The 22,446-nt window shown below is 35.9% G+C and overlaps 1 protein-coding gene across 3 annotated transcripts; it reads left to right on the top strand.

Annotated features, from left to right (window-relative positions):
• LOC143259603 (uncharacterized) lies at positions 1-22,413 on the top strand. Of its 3 annotated transcripts, none has more exons than XM_076522659.1 (7): positions 1-19; positions 12,580-13,297; positions 14,980-15,084; positions 15,999-16,285; positions 18,241-18,534; positions 18,888-19,034; positions 19,988-22,413. In XM_076522659.1, exons 2-7 carry the CDS (start codon positions 13,027-13,029, stop codon positions 20,237-20,239), a joined length of 1,356 nt encoding a protein of 451 aa, XP_076378774.1. In that variant the 5' UTR covers positions 1-19; positions 12,580-13,026; the 3' UTR covers positions 20,240-22,413. The 3 variants fall into 3 exon arrangements, with proteins under 3 accessions (XP_076378774.1, XP_076378773.1, XP_076378775.1); XM_076522658.1 differs by lacking the exon at positions 1-19 and adding an exon at positions 9,144-9,359; XM_076522660.1 differs by lacking the exons at positions 1-19; positions 14,980-15,084 and adding an exon at positions 9,146-9,359.
• Positions 22,414-22,446: the final 33 nt, after the last annotated feature.

Raw genomic sequence — 22,446 nt, 5'->3', positions numbered from 1 at the left:
GCATATTTCGTTTAGAAAGGTACGTACCGCGCGACCGAGCAGAGATTAGGTCTGCGACGTGTGCGTGTTTCGCATAACAGACCCGTAATAGGCTGTTCTGGGTAGTCAGATTCTAGGATATGTCTAATTTCGTCTCCTTCCCGATGTTTCGTCGACTAGTTCGAAACTGGATGTCTCGATCCGACCGCATGCCATTCCTCGACTTCCTAATCTTGCGTACGTCTGTTCCCGTAATTCCGCGATCGATAGAAAACTGTGTTGCGTAATGGTCCTTGATTCGCCTTTTAGGACTTTGGAAGTGGTTGTGAATATTGGCGATTGCCCTTTAGATATACAGTAATCCTAGAAATGTTCGGAGGTCGGAATCGAAAGACGCAGTTATGAGAATACTAAGTCGTGATTCCTCGGGGCCCGCGGCTCGTTTTTATAGAAACTTAGAGCAGTCGGCAAAAAAAAAGTAGCAGCCAGCATGCCGGTGTACATTAATATGAATACATGGTGATGCTAGAATAAAAACGATGACTTACTTTTTTATTTCTAATTTTTTGCCACGATTAGAAGGCAATTCGGAGGCCACATGCCACGATTCGACGGTCACGTACTAAGTATGTACCTTGTAGCTCCGCGGTTTTTCTTACCCGACTCACAGACTATTTTGTGTTGTCTTCCGGGAATCGCGTCGCGTGCCGCATCACACGCTTGACCGACTCTGTCAACCCTTAACCTTTTAGGCACGACGCGCCACTATAGTGGCTTGCTCTAGTAGCTCACTCGCTCATCGTTTGAATCAAATAATCGTCTTCATATGCATTGTTTCACACTTCTTTTGTCTTCACATCGATTTACAACAGTCTACAGGGTGTCCCAAAAATGTCTCGCAATCCGGAAATGGCGGATTCCTCGGATCATTTGAAGCAACTTCTGCCTTTACAAAAATTTTCTCCGAGGCACCGTTAACGAGTTATTAACGAAAAACGGTGACCAATAAGAATCGAGTACGGCTGATGCGAGGCGGTCCAGCCAACCAGCGCACAAAGCCCAGTTCCGCTCATTGGCTCGATCGCCTCGCGTCAGCTGTGCTCATTTTGATACGCGATTGCGTACGAGGCTCCGTAGTAAAAATTGTTAATGTATTATCAATTTTGACTACTTCTCATTGTAAAAATTTGTAGATATCGTTGAAATAGTAACAAATATACAGGGTGTCCCAAAAATGTCTCGCAAACCGGAAATGAGAAGTTTCTGGGATCATTTGAAGTAACTTTTTCCTTAGCGAAAATGCAACCCGTGGCTTTGTTTACGAATTATTAACGAAAAACACTGACCAATGAGAGGCGAGCTCGCCTAGCGCTAGGTGGCTGAGCTAATCGGCGTAACTGGGATTCGACCGCTCGACCGCTGGCGCCGTTGGCTCGGCCGCCTCGCGCCAGCTGAGCTGGGATTCGACCACTCGACCGCTGGCGCCGTTGGCTCACGCGAGCTTAGCTGGCGCGAGGCGACCGAGCCAACGAGCAGTCGAAACCCAGTTTCGCTCATTGGCTCGGCCGCCTTGCGCCAGCATATCTCACCTCTCATTGGTCACTGTTTTTCGTTAATAACTCGTTAACGGTGCCTCGGAGAAAATTTTTGTAAAGGAAAAAGTTGCTTCAAATGGCCTGAGGAACCCGCCACTTTCAGATTGCGAGACATTTTTGGGACACCCTGTATATACAGTATCAGGCTCTGAACAGTACACATCAGACTCTGCCGTCCAGAGAAATAGCCTCGCGCAGAATTCAGCCGTACCTAAAAGGTTAACATCGACGTAGCAATAAATTATATAGACGTAGGATTGACACAGAGAAATTCACAGCAACCCGAAATTTGGCATTTCCAGGAGAAATTACTGTGCCGGTTGGAAAATGGGAAAGCTACATAGATATTTATTTATTTCCATAATGATTTTAATATGTTGGAAACAATGCAAGAGTTTTTGTGATTTTGCATTTGCATTTTTCATTTCAACGACTAGAACTTCTTCGTCCTTAATAATTTCTTAAATGATCCACATATTTCACTTAATACCGTTGTTACTGCCGTTATCGTGATCATTACCATTCATTGTACGTTAATGCTTAAAAATCGATAACAGAATAAATTCATCTTATTTCCATTTAAAAGAAGCGACTAACATTCATATTTCGTTGATTCTGTTTGAAATCTTTATCGCTAACCTGACTCGATATTACATTCCGAGGGTTTAAAGATGACTTTGGTATTTTTTCACGAGATAGGGCTATTGCCATACTTTCAAATCACGCTATTAAAATTTACTTTACAAGCCAGGTATTTTTTTGCGATCCTTTTTACGGCTCCAATTAGCTTAACGAGTTCTCACGTTTCCAGAATATTGACCACCCTTTCTAATATTTCGATTGTAATACCCTAATCGGTGCGGTTCTAAAATCTATCGAATGTTTTCGCGAGAGAATTACTTAATCCAAGCTTACCTGTAAAAAGTAACTCGCCTATAATCTTATTGCTAAAGCCACCAGCGAATTTACCGAGCTACGATTTTCCTTTTAGCCAACTTGCTGCAGTCTTAGACGTCTTGTTCCAGTATTTCGCAAGACTTGCCAGTTTCAATTAGATTATTTGGTTTCGGTGATCGCAATCTTCGAATACTTCTTAATCTTTCCTAGTTATTGGAACAGTCGTATTAAACCATTTACGCTTTCTTCTATTAGTTGTACTTCTTGTTTCAGCTTCTTGTTCACTTTCTATATCGTTTCATCAGTAGAATGGGATTTTACTGACTTCAACACTTCTGGCGCTTTATTAACAGTGATATAACATAACAGCACGACGTACACGTAATATACATATAGAACACAGTGACACCCATTAATATTCTGACAGTTTTTAAAATGTAATAACTTTCTTAAAACTGGAATATACGATTTGAATTTTTTTTAGATGATAAAGGGATTAGTACACTAGATAGTGACTAAACTACTTTGTTACAATTTTGCTATTACTTGAAATGACAAAACAAAATAAAAGATTTTTAACTTCTTTATCTGAGCCTATAACGGACATTTAAAAAATGCGTTTTGCATATCTCGGTAAATTATATGCATGCTGCAAATTTTATCGGAATCGGTTCACGCAAAGTCAAGTTGCAAGCGTTAAAATATTGTAAAAGTTGCAAATTTTCTCCCATGTATTGGTCGAAAGTGTCAAAAATCGGGACAAAACTGCGATTTTTACGATATTTAATTGTTTACCGCTCATACCAAGGTCAACCAATTTCGGTGAAATTTTTAACATGCTTATAACTTACCGAGATCTACAAAACACATTTTTTAGATTTTCGTTGTAGACTTAGATAAAAAAGTTAAAAAAACGTGAATTTTTTATTCTCTTCTGTCATTCTAAGCAATAACAAAGTTTTAAAAAAGCATTCTAATTATGGTCTAGTAGACTGGTCTCTCCATCATCTAAACAAAATTCAATTCGTTTAATCCAGTTCTATGAAAGTTATTGTGTTTTGAAAAGTGTCCGAATATTTACGGGATTCACTGTGTAAGTACTAATACGCGGTAGTTGTATTATTAAAATCATCCAATTATGCGGTGTCTTTATTTAGGGGATCCACATTTCCAATTCTAATCCTGTGCACAAAAGATTTGATCTCGAAAGTGAAGTTACGATTAATTATTTGTCAAGGTTACGAATTAATCTGTAACAATATTACATGCATATTCTGTACACGGATAAATCACGCCGAATCGAATGTAACGACGCATAGAATCGTCTTCACGTCCCCATTAGACGTTACCCGCTTTCTTCCACGAGCAAACGTTCCATTCTTCCGCGAGCGAATCGGAAGACGTTCCAGCGAAAGTTTCAACGGTGTCATCAATTTTTTGTCGACTGGAGGTCGAAGAAAGTTGCGCTCGTTAAAATCGTTGGCGGATCGAACCGAATGATCATTTCTATTCATTAATTATAAAATCGTTGACGAGAGAGGCACAATTTAGAGTCAGCACCATGCTTACTCTATTGAATGCGATCTCATTGCGTAGGTTTTTTGCTTTATTAAAATTGTAAAGCAATTACACGTACAGGAAATTTCGTAACGATTTTCGAGAAATTCACTTTCGATTTACTGCTCCGATATGTTCGTAAAACTCGTGCTGTAACTTTTATTTTCAGACCGTGTATATGAAACTTTTTTTTTCTCTGCGTTCATTACAAGAAACGAGAGTTTATATTAACAAATTATTATTTCTTGTCTGAATAATTTTAATAATTGAAAAACGACAGTCTGCTCAATGTTCATATCTTGTATATAGAAAGAGAAATAAAGATCAGGAATGTGTCGATGTTTCAAGATAAGTGTCAAATACGAACTGTCTATGCAAATCATATTTAGAAGTCAAAATGCAATTATACCTTTAATTTCTTTCTCAAGTTCAAAAATTCTCCAACGAAACATGAAATTTTTACTTTCCGCAATGATCATTAAACTGATAAAATTTTTACGCGATTTATAAATATTCTTCATGAATTGTAACAAAAAGGAATAAATAGAAATATCATCATTTCTTCAATAATTCTAACGAGTTGAAAATAATTTACAGATATTCGCGAATCTCTTTAATCTTTTCACTGTTTCAAATTTCGCCTTCTTATTTCTATCATGAATGCATGAAATTTGCAGTCTAATGATCATACTTTGCTTCTCATTCGCTTGTTATGCATGAGGAAACTTTTCGTGAAGTCGTTGAGCTCTAGGTTGGGTGAAATCTTTTTAGACACAAGGTATCTTGATATTTCTCTCGTAAATGCTCTTGCCGGGAAGCCGTTTTTGCTATAGATCCATTTGTAATTAATATCATATGATATTTATTACTGTCTCGGCAATTAGATTGCTCAATTCACAATCAGTATAGTCAGCTGAATAAAAAGTAGGTCCAGAGTGGTTACATAATATGTACATTTTCCTCGCTCGTTACATAGAGAATGCGCACACTTTTTAAGAAACCTTTCTCGTGGATAAGATATGTCCGCTTCCTCTTATCTTTTCTTGTTTTACATTCGCAACTTAGAAGACATTAACTTGTTGCACTTCTCTGAACATCGATCCAATCCTTTAACAGTTCCTATCCTCGTCTTGTGATTTTGTCATGTTTTAAATATGCATGTCCCTTCTCGAGGGGGAAAGTAATATGAATAGAGCAAAACCTCTTTAACTCGTGCACAATACAGTAAAGTGTTCCAACGGTGAAATTCTTATTCTGACCGGCAGCCGAGTCACAAAAGATATGCAGATTGCGGACATTTTGGTCGAAGTTCTCGAAAATAAAATGAAACACGTGAGAAACGACTTCGTCTGTAAAACTCTTCTTTTCTAAAAATTTCGACTAGGTAAAAACCGCAGACTTTCCTCAGGCAAAGTATTTGCTGCACGTTTTTTGCGGTCTCCTGACTTTCATTCGTGCGGATCATTCCTTCTCATAAAATACCTGAACTCAGAACATTTATAATTTATACTCGGTAGATAATTCTTTTATTTGTTAATGAGCTTTGCATTGAACTTTCTATTAAATGCTTTACAATTATCGTAAGAGATTCCAATATTGCAGTATTTAACCTTATGTGTTCAAGTATTTGCAAAAAAATCTCAATTTTTGTTGTAAATTGCTCGTATCAACCAAAATGTCATTGGAATCTATGAATAAATTTTTGCTTGTCAATTTCAATTTCTGATTGATTTCCAATTCTTTGACAGCCGATGTGTCAACATTGATGCTGCAACGTGATCGACCACAGATAGGTACTTCCATCATTCCTCCTAACCGAATATGAAGAGCTGTCTTGCTACTTGTATTCTCCTTAACCTTTCGATGACATTTTCAGTTTCTTATTAATACATCTAGTCGACTTATTAATACATCATAATGTCGACATTAGCATAAACTATCTATTGTTGTACGATGCTGTTTTCGTTAAAAAAAACTGCATCTGGAGATTAACTTACTTCGTCTGTAATTTCTTGCTTCACAATTTTTTCCATAATTTCTCTAAGCGACTCGTTCTCGCTAATTTCTTAACAGAAAAGAGGAAATCTATGTTCGCATTACGACTACATCGGTTTCAAACGTGAAAGACATTAAAAGTGGAAAGTCATATTTCGAAGTGTAAGAAATGAACAGATGAAATACTAGAAAGTAAAGACTTCGGAAGAATTTAACGCTAGATCTACTGAATCCTAAGCGTAGCTTTAATAACTATTGTTTTATAACAATGGCAAGATTGAACTTACTTACGATTTTTATTATAATGTCTACTTGAATTAAAGAAGTTTTTATCTAATAATTTCTCATAGAAACATTTTTATAACATCAGAAATTGCAGAAGAAAACACTGCTACGCTGTTTTCAAAGGAAGAATTCATTTGTATTTCATTTGTAATTCATTTGTGAAAAACAGAAAATTTATAAAAGAATATTGTTGCAACAAGTTATAGCAGACCATTATTTTTATATGTATAGATACATAAAATCTGCAGGCTAGTCATGAACAAATTAAACGATGTTTGAACGTGCACCAAACGGAAACTTTTGTCGACCGTTTTGTTGCACCAACAATTGGAGTATCAGTATTGCAAAATACGTCTACTTCTTTGACAGTACTTTCTCTCTTTATTCTAACTTTACACCGAAAAGTTGCATCACGACAGTTATCACTTTCTGTTAGTCAGAATCTGCCCGTCGTAAAACAGGTAATACCGAGATTAACGCAGCAAAGTGTGAGTTTTGAGCGTCGCGTCGGTTGCATCCAAACTGTTAAATGCATCCATAATAACTCTTTCGCCGGCACTTATACTTTCAAAACACTTTAATCTTTTACACTTGTAATCAACGCCTGGCTCGTGGGACTGAAGTCTGAGTCTTCTCATCACGCGCCAACCACTCTGTCCTCTTGTATTTCTTCTTGCTTCCTTTTGCCGTTGCTTCGGCGGAATTCCCTTCATCTTAGGTCATAGCGTTCTAAACAAAGAAAACACAAAACTTTCCTCGTAATATAATGTTAAGAGAAAACAGAAGCAGCATTGCCTTTACGACAAATGATTAATGAAAGAATTTCTTTTTCTTTCTACATGCTAATTCGTTTTTATCTTTTACAAAACAAACAAACAAAATCAATGAATCCAAAATTTTCTCTATACTTTTATTATACATCTATCACGTTGCTCAAATTTTTCCAATTCCATTTGCTTAAAAACAGTTTCATTTGCTAAAAACTACAGCTTCTGTCGTCTGCGGTGACATTCGGAAAAATTGTTTCATGGACATGACATCTATCCTCTAGATCATTAACTATTTATATTAAATTCGATAACAAGTTCAACATTGATTTCGAGGAAGTTTGGTTCAAAGGTATATAGAAAAAATGTATATATAAGAATTTGATGGATTGCATAACAATATTGTGAAGAGAAATTTATTCCAAGATATTCATATGTCACAAAACACATTTATAGTTAAGACCGAAGAAAGAATAAATAACATATGTATACTATTTTCGAACTACATATGTGATCTAAAATAAATTGGACTTTATACTGCATACTCGAAACAATATTTTACTCGGCGTTGCACTTCATGAATGAAGAAATCGATGGGGTACGACTTAGGAGATCAGTAACAATCTAAAGAACTTTCTCCAACGTAGTGTGTATGCACCAAAGACGATGCTGTTATGATTGTGTTTATGATAACGTCATCGTCTGTGATTCGCAACTGAATTTCTATAATGATTGCTCGGCGTAGGTGAAAGCATTGCTCAACTGTGGAAGCGCGTTGGATGTTCCTGTCGCAAGACATTGTCAGTTGCAACATTTTTGCATAAATGTCAATCGCGACAGGATAATCTAATCATTCTGATGGAAACAGGACGATGCACTCCGCTGCATTGTTTCGCGCGACCAATCAATTAGCAACGACATTTCACCTAGCACCTGCCGTTAGAAAGTATTAGAAACTGCGGTAACCGTTTTGCGTCACTTGCAAAATGTTTATAATTCGCGACTTGCGCGGAACGACTTCCGGTCGCGGCCATTTTGGTCCGGAGACGACGCGGAAATGGTACATCTAATTAGCGTAGTAAAACATTGGAATGGACATCGGAGAAATTTCATCGAAATTGTGTGACATGGAGAATGTTTATTTTTGTCATAATCACATATTTATTATATTATATAAATATTAGATTTATTGCTATTATTGCTAACAATATTATGCTTATACTAAACATTATTATTTGATACATTTAAAAAAAATAAACCATTTCAACAAATCAAGTGTTCTCTTTAATTGCTTTTCTTTCTTTTTTTATTTTTAAAGTATCCACCAAGATGCTTGGTTATTCTCATGTAATGACGAATATGTTATGGAAACATAAATTTCGTAGATTATAATTGTATAACTTCAAAACAACTGCAATATATGCTATTTAAGAACAAAAATTAATTTTCATTTTTTGTTAGTTCTATGTATGAGCGTTAATTCTTAAAGGTTTTATCATATAAATATAATGCGATGTGGCAAGTACATACTTTGTTTTAAATTAAAGATATTAAAACAAAATACAAATTTCGCAGTCAATTGTTATGTGTTTGTATCAGAACAAATGTGCCTGGAAAGGGAACGATGCTACTGTTTCATAAAAACTTGACAAGTAAATTTATAAATGATTATAAATATTATGCTTGTTTATGTTATTCTACTTTAAGACAAATTTATAAAAATACTTTTAAAAAAACTGTACTTCGGTATCACGAATACTCTTACTTTAAAGCTTAATGAGTGATTCAAATAATAGAAGAAGTATTGGAATATTGTCTTTTACAAGATTTTTGAAATCGACTTTTGGCCAGCTTTTGAGGCCAGATGCTCCGTTGTATCGTTGTACAATCGAAAAGGCCAGAAACTGCCTCAATATTAATGGAAGTCGCTGTATAAACGTATAGTGTAAAAACGATAGATAAATAATACGAGAGAATAATAACGAGAAGAGAAAGAGAGAGGCGGGAGGGGGAGAGAGAGAAAGGGCTCACTAGAGAGGAGAGTACTCGCAACCTGTGCGGTTCGGAACGATCCAGTCACCGATTGCGTGTTCAAGAGGCCGGTCGTAGAACTAACCGAATATCAACGAAAATCTCTCGCGATCGATCGCGGATCGACGTCAGGTGCAGTCGTCGACGTAACACGGTACGCGACACTCGATCAGTGTGGTGAATCGATCCCTCCGTGGATCATGTGATAAAGGATCGCAGAAAGGGAGTAACGGGGACGACGAACCAAGACCTGGTACGTTCATTCGTGATCTTTCTACGCTCTCGTGGCAAACTCTTCCGCTTTGTGCACCGTGAAAGGGAGCCGTTTGCACGCCGAATCGTTTCTATTGGTTTTTCCGCAATTTTCCCCGATGACGTTCTGTCCAATTTGCTCCGTTGTCTCGGTGATCTATAAAAACCTAGGCTGATTGGCCAATTTTCATAAATGGGCCGTCAAGGTCTTGCCGATTCACCAAAGGTTCCCAGATCTCCTTAACCGTACCTTCATTTTCGAAATTGCTTCCACGCTTCGACTGTTATATTAATAATCTCGAAAATTCTATAGGGTCAGAGTTATTTATTTAATAAGATAGGAATCGATCTGGGATCTCTTGCAGCTGCAAGAGATTAGATTTAAGACGATCTTAGCGATGTAAACTGTGATCGATTTTTGCCGGGTATTGTAATCGATCTTTTTGTGGTTTTGAAATAGAATTTGCTATAGGACACTACATCTTCATAGAGTGATTAGACTGTGGACTTCCTGCATTTGTGGCAGAAATAATGAATGTACGAGATGCAAGTTGTTAAATTATTAAGAAAAGGAGCATATTTTCATCGAACTTCTGTTTCTCAGGATTTACTCAGAACACTTTAGTTTTGCATAAAGATCCGCATACTGGTAAGACTTTTGTGAACAGAGACTTACAAATCATGAGTGATTGATTGATTGATCGATGAAAGCGGACATAGTTCTCTCAAAATTGCTGATTTTTTCTGACAGAAATTCTATCAATGTGAAATATAATTGATTTGTGTTGCAAGGTTCATTAGAATACAAATCTTCGTCGTGACTTTAAGAAAGAAAATGATGTCGATAGCAACATGTCATGATTTCAGTAGTTTACTATGTTCTCCCAGCGATAAAAATGTGGGATATTTTATCGACGATTGCTAAAATAATAGAGAAAAATGGTACTTTCAGAGAATCCGCAATGAAATAACTTGAGCAGTACATGGATCACTATGAAGCTAAATAACAGCTAAGCCAGCCTTGTTTAAAATTTGCATATACACTTTTTCTTCGTACACTGTAATAGAAGCGTTATTAATATTATTATTGTTGTTTCGCGTGCGTGCTCCTCCGCGATTCATCACGATTCCTTGGTAGCTGACGCGTGCAGAAATTTTTTTCCGGTCAGAAATTTACCGTACACGCTGGTTTCGTGTACCGTGAAGTATTCGGTATACAGGGTGAGTAGAAACGTTCTACTATCCTTAATCCGAATATCTCAATTTATTGTATGCTGGTTTCTTTGATATGGCCATGTGAACTAAAAGAACATAATTCGGAAATCAATTATTCGGTCAATGCGTAATTATGTTTACCCAAACTGTCTTGAAAATGAACATAATAAAGTAGGTAATTTAGAAAACTCGTTGCTTCGTTTCATTTTTATTCGTTTCATTTCTATTTTCATTTTTAAATGTTTATCCAATACTTTAGATGTCTTCCAAAACAAACTTATAACCTTGTATGAGATTAAATTCAAATATAATCCAAATTATACGGCGAATAGTATTATTATTATCTACAAAATACCATTTTAGATATTGTTCGATGTTTTCCTATGGATAATTATTACAATCCGTCATATCAGTAAAATATATTAACGGAAAGGTACTTTAAATTTATTTCTAGGTTCTTATTAAAGTGATAATGTAATCTGAATCTTATAATTCAAAACGAACTAGGACAACTCGATTACTATATTCTCCCTATAGAATTGTTAATTGTACCGTTCCTAGCAATGTTAGGTCGCAGTCTAATAAACCCTGATATTAAAAGCGTCGACGTGGAAACACGCATATATATATAACACACATATAATATATATTAGAATGTATATTAATTCTACAGTTAGAAAACGATGCAAAACATTTATTTACATTTTTTATAATAGTAAGTAAGTTCTTATAGGGTTTATCCTTTTGGTCCGCCTTCATCCGATGGCATCAGTAAATGGCAAATAATTTGTTAGTTCGCATTTTGTCTTTCCCGAAGATTGTTTAAATTATTATATTAGAATTGAAAACAAATAGAAATAGGTAGACGATACCAGAAACATTTTTTGTTAAATACGGACAATTTTCAAAAGTAGAATCAATGATAATGAATCAATGACTATCTTAAGTACTCCTCAGAGAGCTCGAAAAGTAAAAGAAAACACAACGTTACAGTTCCGACACGAGGAAGGCGTGTTTCCCGTTGCGCATTCCCATGTTTGTAATTCGTTAATGGTACATTCGAACACGCTTTCAAAAATGTTATGATTTCTCCAGGAAAACATGTGAATTTCTCTTTTGCTATTTTGTGCATCACGAAACGTATAAAATACAAACCTTGCTGAAAATACACATATGAAATACACTGTGTAGCACAATAAAAAAAATTAAACAATCTTTTTTGCATAATAATCAGGAAGGACGTGGTTATACATCATACTTCTCTAGATAATTTTTTCGTTTGTGATTTTTTTCTTAGCTATTAGTTAAAAATCCGCTATCATTTCTCAGAAATAGTTGCACAAGAGATTTCAGAGTGACACTTCATTCATTTTTGCTTTACACTTTGAATCAACAAATTGTCATTTATAATATCACATTTTAAAGAAACGGAAGGGAGTAGCATAATTTCGATGTGTAACTAGATTGAACCGCAAGGTGTCTGAGAAAAGAAAATACATTCCTTATTAATCGATTGTAAATTTAGAAAAATATTTACTGTTATTAACCCTTTAAGTGAGCCAAATTGTTTAATCTTATGGTATTTATAAAAAAATGTATAATATGAATATAATCTAAGTACAAGTGATATAATTTGAATGACATTCATATAATACGAATATAATACGAAGCCGTACGAATAATATAGACAATAGACAGTTTTTGTACTGTACTTTCTCATTTCTGTCGGCAATGAGTCGTAAATTAAACTAGCCTAGTGATCGAAATTCGATTATTCTCTAGTACCTTTTACAATGGAAACAAAAAGAAGCCAAAAGCTTCGGAGTGTCCGAAAACAAATTTTTACTCCGAGGTACGTGGATTTTGTACCTTTGAATTTGGAAGACTCGTGGGAGTTGCAAGCGTGCAAAGGCCCGCAGTCTACTTATGTCACGATGCGAACGTTCCCCTGAACTTGGACATCGTCGAACGATTATCAATGCAGTCGTTGGTCGCTTGATTTACAGATCGTTGGGATTCAACAGACTGTGTCAACCGGATCACCGAGTACGGCGGCGTCTATTGACCTTTACCGATCGAGTACAGACACGAGGAGTCCCTGCGAACGGATTGGAAATACGCGTCGAAATCCCACGAAAATGCCAAGTCACTTTCAAATCAACCACTAACAACAATAGTTTCACAATCCGCTCGGTGAGCCCATGATAAACAAGCGCAAAGGCGAATCGCTTATATAATTCTACTAAACCAGCCTGGATCTTTAAAAGAAGGGCGACTCGAACCTATCCGCGAAACGAACAACACAGAGAAATTGAAATTGAATTACCCGTGCGAAAAGAGGTTCATGAAAGGCAACAGTAAATGACACAACGTTCGCCGAACGTTCAAACGCCGGTAAACGTGCACGAGGAGGTACAGTAATGCGTTGAAGATTTTTCTGAAGGGGACAAAACATGGAGAACGCGGTGATCGCGCTCGACTCGACGGTCAGGAGCCAGGACTCGAGCAACTCGAAGGATTCTAGCATCTCGGACTCGAAGCCCGAGAGCTGCCTGGAGTCGAAACACTCGAAGGAGGTCCTAATCTCGGAGAAACAGCAACGACAACAGCAACACCAGCCGCACTCCAATCAGCTTCCGGCCGAAGAACAGAGGCTGAAGAGCGCAGAGTCGAAGGATGACTCGAACCTGCTGATGTTCATGTCCTGCGGGCAACTTCTACTGGGTAAGTTCATTTTGAACATTTCGTTCAGCGTTTCTTGTGAACGAGATTAGAGGACATGCTCATCTGTGAGAGTAAAATGATCTGCATCTTCTTGCAAACTTTCTTTTCTTCATGAAAACTATCGAACCTTTTTTTACAACTCTCGATAACAGCATATCGTTTCAAAAACATCAAAATTGTCCTGTGTTAAATAAATGAAAACGTATAAGATCGGTGAATTCTTTCGTAGACGTTTCGTTAAAATTTCTTAAAATGGAAAATTCTGAAGAATGATTGACAACGATTAAGAGTCCAGAGATGTCGGTTTTCGAATTAGAAATCACAACGTTTTCGTCCGTAAATTAGAAACTAAATTATCTTGTTCATGGGTTCCGAAAATGAATCTACGGGAAACTTATGTTGTAAACTTTGCCAGTTTTCCTCGAATCAATTTGAAACTTTCAGGAAATGATCTTGGCAAGCAGTCTTACGAGAAGTAGTCGAAACCAAAATATCGAAAATAACGTCGTTTCTGAGTGAGCATGTCTGTCATGCGAAACTACTTAATAATTTTGTTTCGAATCATCGTAATAGTTGATATCGTGTCTGCCAAGTACTACATTGTTCAACGAAGTGTAGCTCGTACAATTTCAAGTATTTTTTCTCGAAAAATCTATAACATTGTAGGGACCAAATAATGACGAACACGTGTGCAAAAGTTTAACATAAAACAATTTACTGGTATCTTTGAAAAAAGATCACAACGAAGACCTAAAAATGATGCAGCAGAATATCCCCTTAAATTGAAATCAGTCGAGCAGAATTGCTTTAATTGCATAGAATTATATTATTAAACAAGTTGCTCAGAAGTAAGTCGAGCTGTGTATTAAGCTATTTAGATATAAAGTGTAACGTGTATGTGAAACTAGGAAATTAATTGATTGAAATGGCCGTCGAGATTGTTCTCCATTACTGGCGATCGCAAGAACCTGATGTCTTGCCACGCGATTTAGCATCGAACTGTAAGCGAATTTCTAACCAATTAACCGGACAATGGAAAGCATTACGTAAATTAGTTTCGATGTAGAAAATGTTCGGCGTTGTGCTGTTCTTTTACCGAAATGCATTTGCAATTTGTGTGTAGAAAACCTTAACAATAGACTCGAGATGGCGAAAAGTGAAACCGCTCGTAAAGGAGATAGTGAAACAGCAATTCAAGATACATCTGAATCGATTAACTGGTGACATAAATGTTGAACGAACAAGACATTTGTAAAGTGAAGAACACTTGTTATAGATATGCGTAATTATTAATCATTATATTATAGTTTTCTAATTCATATTTTACAGCACTAACTGCCCAGTGCTGAAATTTCCTTCGATGTTTGTCCACATTTAAGATTTTCTTCATAAATTACTCGATCTTCGTAATAATTATTAGAAAATTTTTATCATTAAAAAAAATCTACGGGACATCTATTATATGCTCACTGACTATGCATTTCACCAAAGTGCATAGAAATCGACGTAAAAGTGAAAACATTTCACTTAGAAAGTAATACTTGTGTATCTCTTTCCGCGGGCCTGCAAACCGTAGAGAATCGCCACGCTGCGATTCATTGTGATTCGATGATTCGCTTGGAGCTAGGCCCAATTCTAATTATGGTTATTATCACGTAGAATCTGTTATTTATACGTGGCAGGTAGAAACGGAATTTACTGGAGAGCATGGTGCGCAGACAATTTTCTAAGGAAATTACCTTCTAATCGGACCCGAATTACATGCACGAGAGACGCCAATTTTTACGGTACCCAAGCTTTTATTCGTCGTCCAGTATTTTATGTAGGTGTTTATCATTATTACACTACAATAGGCATGTGCTTTTTTTGTCGATTAAATAAATACCGCGAACAGTAATATTATTTAGATTTTTCCAATTTGGGACGAATGCTATGTTACCGTTATCGTTATTTAATTATTAGAGTAAACTGGAATTTACTTTCAGGTCAATAGTTTAATGTAATATAATACAATTTCTACTATATGTATTTAATCCTAGAACTACCAAACGGATCAAACTTATTTATTTATCATTTTTTCTGTTACAGTTGTTGAAATTATTTGACATGCGACGTTTAAAGAAATTTAAGCTTTGCATTGTTATAAAACAATATACAGTAGTCGCATTTAGGGTTCATTAGTTTTAGTGTTAAATCGTGGCAAGTTTTTTCCACAGAAGAGCTAAACTCGATTTCAATTTGCGTAAATGATTTTCAAAAATCTAACAAGGAGAGCCGCCAATGTTGAAAATTACTTTTTAAAAAAGGGTGTCTAAATCTTGTAATTTCGTGCTGCACGTCGATTGCTTTGCTGCCGCCATTTTGCAACAAAGAAGTGGACAATTTTTTGTCTGCATTCTTCGAAACACGTACAAGAAAATCCCATAAGTGGATTTCCCATTTATTTATTCATCTACTCACAGTAAATGGTTAAAGTAGCGCGTTTTCTCCTCGAAAACGAGGGCTCATTTAAAGAGACACTGTTAAGGTTTTTCAGTGTTGAGTACATAGTACAATATTGAGACACCCTTTTTTCAAAAAGCGATTTTTAATTTCGGTGGTTTCGCTTGTAAGTCCGCTGATATTGTTCAAAAGAAAATGTTTACTTCCGCGATGGACTTTGTTATAGAAGGGAGTGAAAAATCAAAAATTAATTTCACAGGTATAGTGCTGGTGGTGTTCGGAATCCTGGTGCTGGTGCATGGCGCCTCGTTAGGTGGTTCAGGTGCGGGACTGTGGGCAGGTGTGGGCGCCCTGGTCGCAGGTGCATTAGGCGTCGTCGCGACCCTCGCGACGTCTTCGAGCAAAGCGAACTCGAGCTTTTCGACAGCTCACCTTGCTGCCAGCCTGGTCGCCCTTGCCCTCTCAAACATGGCCGCCATCACGGCCTTGACTGCCATCGTCAGGGACTCGCAGAGGACACCGGAAGTGACCTTACTCACTGTACCGGTACGTAGTGCTTTTAGCGGCTGCTTCTCTTCCTCTTCCTGCTTCTGTCCTCCTCTTCGTTTCACGTGCAGTGCAACCGAAAAGACGTACAGCCACGAGCAAAAGTACCGGCACACGTAGCTTTTATTTATACAACTTGCAATTCAATAGCATAATGTTATTTAATCAATTTATTTAATATTTTGTAGTCTGTTATAAACATAATAATTGTTTGAAAAAATTAATTCATCAATTCATTCCTTATAGTCATACGTAACTGTGCAAAGAGTGCTGAATAAATTGTTACTACAATAGTGTATGTTGTAATGTTCTTTTACAATATAATAAACACACCGACATGTTGCCTTCGAAATTAATCGATGGAAAGGGTCTTTTAATGTGCAAATGTTTGTTCGGAGAGGAACTGCTGCGAGGAAAAGTGGGTTCTCCTACACTCTTTTAAATAAGAGAGTCTATTAACTATTTGTTATGACTTATTTACATCATTTAACTTTGCAATTCAAGCCGAACAGAATAGAAATTAGTTTGAGATCGTAGTAGAACTCGCGGAAGTAAACAAAGCATAAATCCCGAGTGCAACATCCGCGATAATGAACGAGATTCATCGTTGATGGATATGTTTCCCAATTAGTCGACGGTACCCGGTGACCTCGTTTCGATTCCCATCGTTTTCTCGTTTGCTGATCGGCACGACAGGTTTCGGCAAGATTTCAGACCAGTTGGAACAGGAACGCTGGAACCGTTTGATTGCCGGAGAAAGTTCCCAATGACAAGGTTAAAATGCGGTCATCGTGGAACCCTACGGCCTGCCTCGGCTCTCCGGACCTCAATGGAATGTGACTCTGTCTGGTCAATGGTCTATTGCAACACTTCCATGTTTTGATGAAGTTATCTCGCTTTACCTGTTACCCGCGGGCCGGAATCCTCCCACCCCCCCCCCCCTCCGTTCATGTAGCTCATCGTTCATTCAAGAAGGACGAATTTCCTAAACAGCTAAGACGATCCTTTGAACATTTTGAAACAAATAAAATATGATCCAGGAGAAAGATCATTTTTCTTAGATGGGCTTTATAGTCCATGCATTCTTCTTCTCTTTCAATCATTTATCTGATCATTAGACTGAGATCCCATTTTAAAATCATTAAAGAGAAAAGTTGATCGAACTTCTTGCAACATTTTTATTTTGTGTGAAGATCTCCAGTCTGAATGATCTGAAAGAACTTTTCTATCAAAAGATCGTCTACATATATTTAATTATTACACGGGACTACACTCATTTCGGTGTCAGAAATTTTGGAGCATATCTGATTTCGGGTATAGCTAACACCAAAAAGATATTCATTTTTCTATATCGGCTCTAGGTAACGAGTTATTACATGAATAGGATCATAATAAAAATTGTGTTATTACAGTACTTTACATGGAGAAAATGTCGTTTAAGTGCTTTCATAAAGTAAGTTTTGTTGGACGCAAATTTTAATGCATCTCTTGCGATGGGGTCCATGGCTTATTTTGATTCTGAAAACTGATATTGATTTCCATTGTTCGCCTACTATGTATTCAGCACAAATATAGCAGAATGTATCAGGATTATTCAAACAAGATCTAAAGTTAATTAATACCAAAATTTAAACGAATTAAAACGATTTTGTTATGTCTACCAGATGAATAATTCAAAAAACTTGAAAATGACGATAGCGCAGAAACTAGAGCTGATGTGTAGCTATTAATAGAAGTAATTGATAAAATATTACCTACTTTAGCAACATCACGTATAAACTTGATCGCACAACAACAAAAAAGTTTCTTTTGTAGGCCTATAGTATGTGTTATAATAGCATAAGCGAAGGTTACCTTGTCTTGCTTACCAGATTTAGTTTGTCTAGTATGCTAATAAAATTATTGAGAACACTTAGAGAGAGAACACGCATCTTCTAACACAAATAAAATTGCAGGGGGAAGACGGAGAGATGGACCAGGTAGAGGGTGGCTGGGCGGGTCTGTTGGCAAGCATAGGTCTGCTGGTGTCGAGCCTAGCCGAGCTGCTGGTCTCTGGCTACAGTTGCTTGATTCTGACCCCGAAGCTCTGCGGATGTCTGAGAACAAACAACAACGAGGATTTGTTTTGCGACGGTCGCCTGAAGACCCGCAACATGGTACACCAGTGGGTCACAGCTCAGAGTCACGTGCCAAAAAGCCAGCCGATTTACGTGGTACAGCCGATTGTACCGATGCATCCGATGATTCAGGTGAGTCCTTCGACCCTCTCTCACTACCCTTTGATTGGTCTCTCTGGCCGCCTGTGTTCTTGACCCCTGCTGGGCGAGAGGTAGCGAAAGGTCAGTGACACGCTTGCTAGAAAGTTCAGAGAGAAACTCTTCGCTGCTCCAGGCGGTTTCTGTGCCTACATTTTGGAGATGCATGAGCTCGGTGCATGCGTTTCTGTGTCAAGAAAATAAACCTGCTTGCTGGATTCCCTTTGACTTTAACATCATATATTCAAGCCCGTTAATTTTGAATAGCATTAATTCTTAAATATTCTTACATAGAATATTAGAATCTTTTATAATTAATATATAGAGACTGTTCTTAATCATTACAGCCACCTTATGGAGTGCCAGCATCTGCAGCAAAGTTTCCTGGAGGGTTCGTACCTGCTAGACCTATGCCCATATCTGCTCCAGCTTATGGTACCATACCCATGATTGCCCCCCACATGCCATATATTGGACGACACCCGTCCCAAATGGTAGGTTTTATCATTCTAATATGTAAAATACGTAGTAGCTGTGTTATCTTTTTATATAATTTGTACACAACATTCATTTTCATCATTTTTCGTGTTATGTATTGATATACAAAGAATTGTGCCTAGTACTTCCCCGAAGTTCCAACAAAATTGGCTTGTCATATTTATTGTTAGCCAATTCTTTTTGTGATCATTTTACTACCTCAAAGTAGTTACAGCAGTGTGAAATTCTTGACGATACGTTTACAACAATTAAAATAAAAATGCCGCGTCTGTTTTGTATATAATTGCGTAACTGAAGGAACAACTCTAGAAATTCTTAAAACATGTTATTTAAAAACATTATTTTTTGTCAGTACTTCTTTTGAAACAGATATCGATCATAAAATTTCAATACTCGTAAAAGCGGAGCATAACAAATTCCATGTATTAGATTTGGCTTTTTTCAGCTTTTAAGGACAAAAGCTGACCTAATTTTGCACAACAAATTTGTTATAAAACGTGGAGATAATATGAATTCGTATTTTTTATTTAAAGGCTCTTAAGTGTAATAATCAATTTACCAGAAATATTTTAGTACTACTGTATTAAACTATATTCTCTGAAAATTGCATTTAATTCAAGAATCTTTTTAAAGAAAAATATTTCTTTATAAAGATTTCAATTGATTTTTTATTGTAGTGTGTTTAAAGCTCTTTCCTGTCTTTAATGATTGTACGACGAGATACAGATCTTTTTGATCCATCTGGTAGCTCTAGTAGTATTTCTTCGTACATTAACAATCTTTGATACTTAACAATAACTATATAACAATTAACAATAATATATAACTATATAACAATTAACAATAATATATAACTATATAACAATTAACAATAATATATAACTATATATATATATATAATATATAACTATATAACTATTAACAATAACAATAACTGAAAATGTTACAGATACGACTGAAGCAGAAACGTCCCACAGGTATGGATCACGAAAGTACAGTAGACAGGAAGAGACAAGTGGAAGGAAAAGTAGAATCCCCAAAAAGGATGTCTTCGATAGGAGAGATAGATCTAGCTCAAACTTACACAGGACTCGATAAGAAAATTTCAGAGGAGTTCATCTCGATTGCCATGGACCCTGAAAGGAAGTCGAAAGCATCAAGCAGTCATGGTAGCGATATTGGCACCTCGAAAACCTGTTGAGAACTCGACATGATAACCCTTGGCAATTGTGTGATGTTGCACACGCTGTAACTGATTTTTTCGTAGATGTTTTTCAACTTGTAAAGAGGAACTGATTAATCATTATATTGTTGAACGTTTCGCGTTTGTTTTGTTTTAATTTTTATCGTACTGAAAGATTTTGCTCAAACTTGATTTTGTTCAGATTCTGAAATACATGTCAAGACTATGTTTATTAGAGTGGACCTAATTACTCTTGGCGAAAAGAAAATTGTCCACATTCTTTCGGCGCACTCCTTAGGATCGTGACATTGCTTAAACAAATAATCTGTGCAAAATTTTAATTCGATCGGAGCTAATAATTATTTTCTTAGGTAAGACTCCGCCAGAAAATATAAGCTTTCAAACCCCAGCAGTTTTCCACCACGCTCAATGGACGATGAAAACTTTGTATTGTTTAAATATATATTTATTTAAAGACCAATTGATGGCAACTAACAAAGAAGAAGAAATTGCAATTTGTGATATATGAATTTTTTTATTACTCCAATAATAAGGAAGATTCGCACCATGATTTAAAATTTTTAAAGAAGCTCTGTGCTTATTGCTATACTGATGAAAGCATAGGCCGCAGACTAATACGGAAAATTTGTATATTTATACTTTACAGTATTCAACTACTGAGACCACAGCACTAGGATTCTTTGACAAAAGAGTTGAATAAAGAACAAAACTGTGAATGGTGGAGGCAATTGATAATGAAACGGATAGTCAAGAAGTTATCGAATATTTTACAATATTGAAACAATTCTTTGAAATATTTTCATTTCCCACGGCATTTTAAAAAAGGTCCTGCTTTATGGAAAGATTAAAAAGATTTCAAATAGGGATTAAGCAAACTACTAAAATTTTGCACTGATTATTCTTTCAACTAGTGTTACAATTCTAAAGGGTGTCCCGATTAAAATTCGATGATCACAAAATAAGGTTCACCTTAATGTTTACTCGTCCATTGTAAATGTACATTAATTAATTACCGTTACAGATTTTAGTTAATCCGCTTGTCCACAGCCTTGACAGAGGATGACTATGTACAATGTGTATAATGACAAATTAATATTTTTTACGAATTAGTAAATTTATTTATTTTCTACGGTACACAGTACCATTTGTTATCAAGTGAATGTATATTGTTTGTTGAAACTTCATCAATATGTGCCCGTGGAAATAAGATTCAGGCTTTAAAGGATTAATATAATACATAGTTATGTATATTTATTATATAATAATTCCAAAGGAAAACTGTAGGTATAATGATTCTCTTTGCGAAACTAAGTTTAAACGTAAGTCCATTAACGTACAACAATTAACGGGGATCATTTTATAAATTCATCGATAAACAGAATATACTAACTTGTTGCCTAAGAATTTTACAGTCAACTTGCAGACCGAAGTGGTCCAAGTTTATTTGATTAGTGTTAGAATATGTTCTTTATAGTTTTGTAAAGTATTCAATCTTCTCTTCACTTTTCTTAACTCAACAACAAGATTGTGATCATAGCAATATTAACGTATTTCAAAAAATCGATTCAATAGAAGGTATGCTATTTAAAAATTTTTAATGTATTTTATAATAAATATAATTGTTTATACACTGCATATATTACATTTATTAAAAAAGGAAACAAAAGTGAAAAATTCAAATTCAATAAAATGATACATCACAGAACACTATTCTATTTTAACAACAAAATAAATTGGAATATTCGATAATACTTAAAACAGGCATTTAAATTAAGTGTACCCCTTTGAAAGTAAGAATAATGCAAATAAAAAATGTTTAATGTTGATATATCTTTTTTATTCCAAGATATGAAACATACTTCTGTATTCACTTGTTAAACACTGTCAGCATTATTCTAACTCTCCAGGTTTTTTACGTTATTTAATGTAAACAAAGATCATAATATTAACATTAATAAGATGAATCTTTTAAGTCGTTTGTAATTATTGCTTTCTTCCATTATTTAGCCCAAAAGTGTTACCTATAATGTTAATTTATCATATCTATTACAGTGTACAGTGTAACATTTTATAATACATTTTATTATAGAAAGTATTTACGACTCGACGCAGGCTTTATCGTGTATATGTATAACGTGTACTGTTATAAATAAATTAATTTTTATGATGAATACTGTTACAAATTGTATTACAATAATTATAGA

Source organism: Megalopta genalis, chromosome 6 (assembly GCF_051020955.1).
Source record: "Megalopta genalis isolate 19385.01 chromosome 6, iyMegGena1_principal, whole genome shotgun sequence".
Lineage (NCBI taxonomy): Eukaryota > Metazoa > Arthropoda > Insecta > Hymenoptera > Halictidae > Megalopta > Megalopta genalis.
Note: the sequence above shows the minus strand (reverse complement) of the source record. Positions and strands in the feature narration are given on the sequence as shown.

Coding starts and splice junctions, on each gene's coding strand:
- LOC143259603 (XM_076522659.1), top strand. CDS start 13,027: ATGGAGAACGCGGTGATCGCGCTCGACTCGACGGTCAGGAGCCAGGAC. Junction 13,298..14,979: donor CTGCGGGCAACTTCTACTGG/GTAAGTTCATTT, acceptor TATACGTGGCAG/GTAGAAACGGAATTTACTGG. Junction 19,035..19,987: donor GACGACACCCGTCCCAAATG/GTAGGTTTTATC, acceptor AAAATGTTACAG/ATACGACTGAAGCAGAAACG.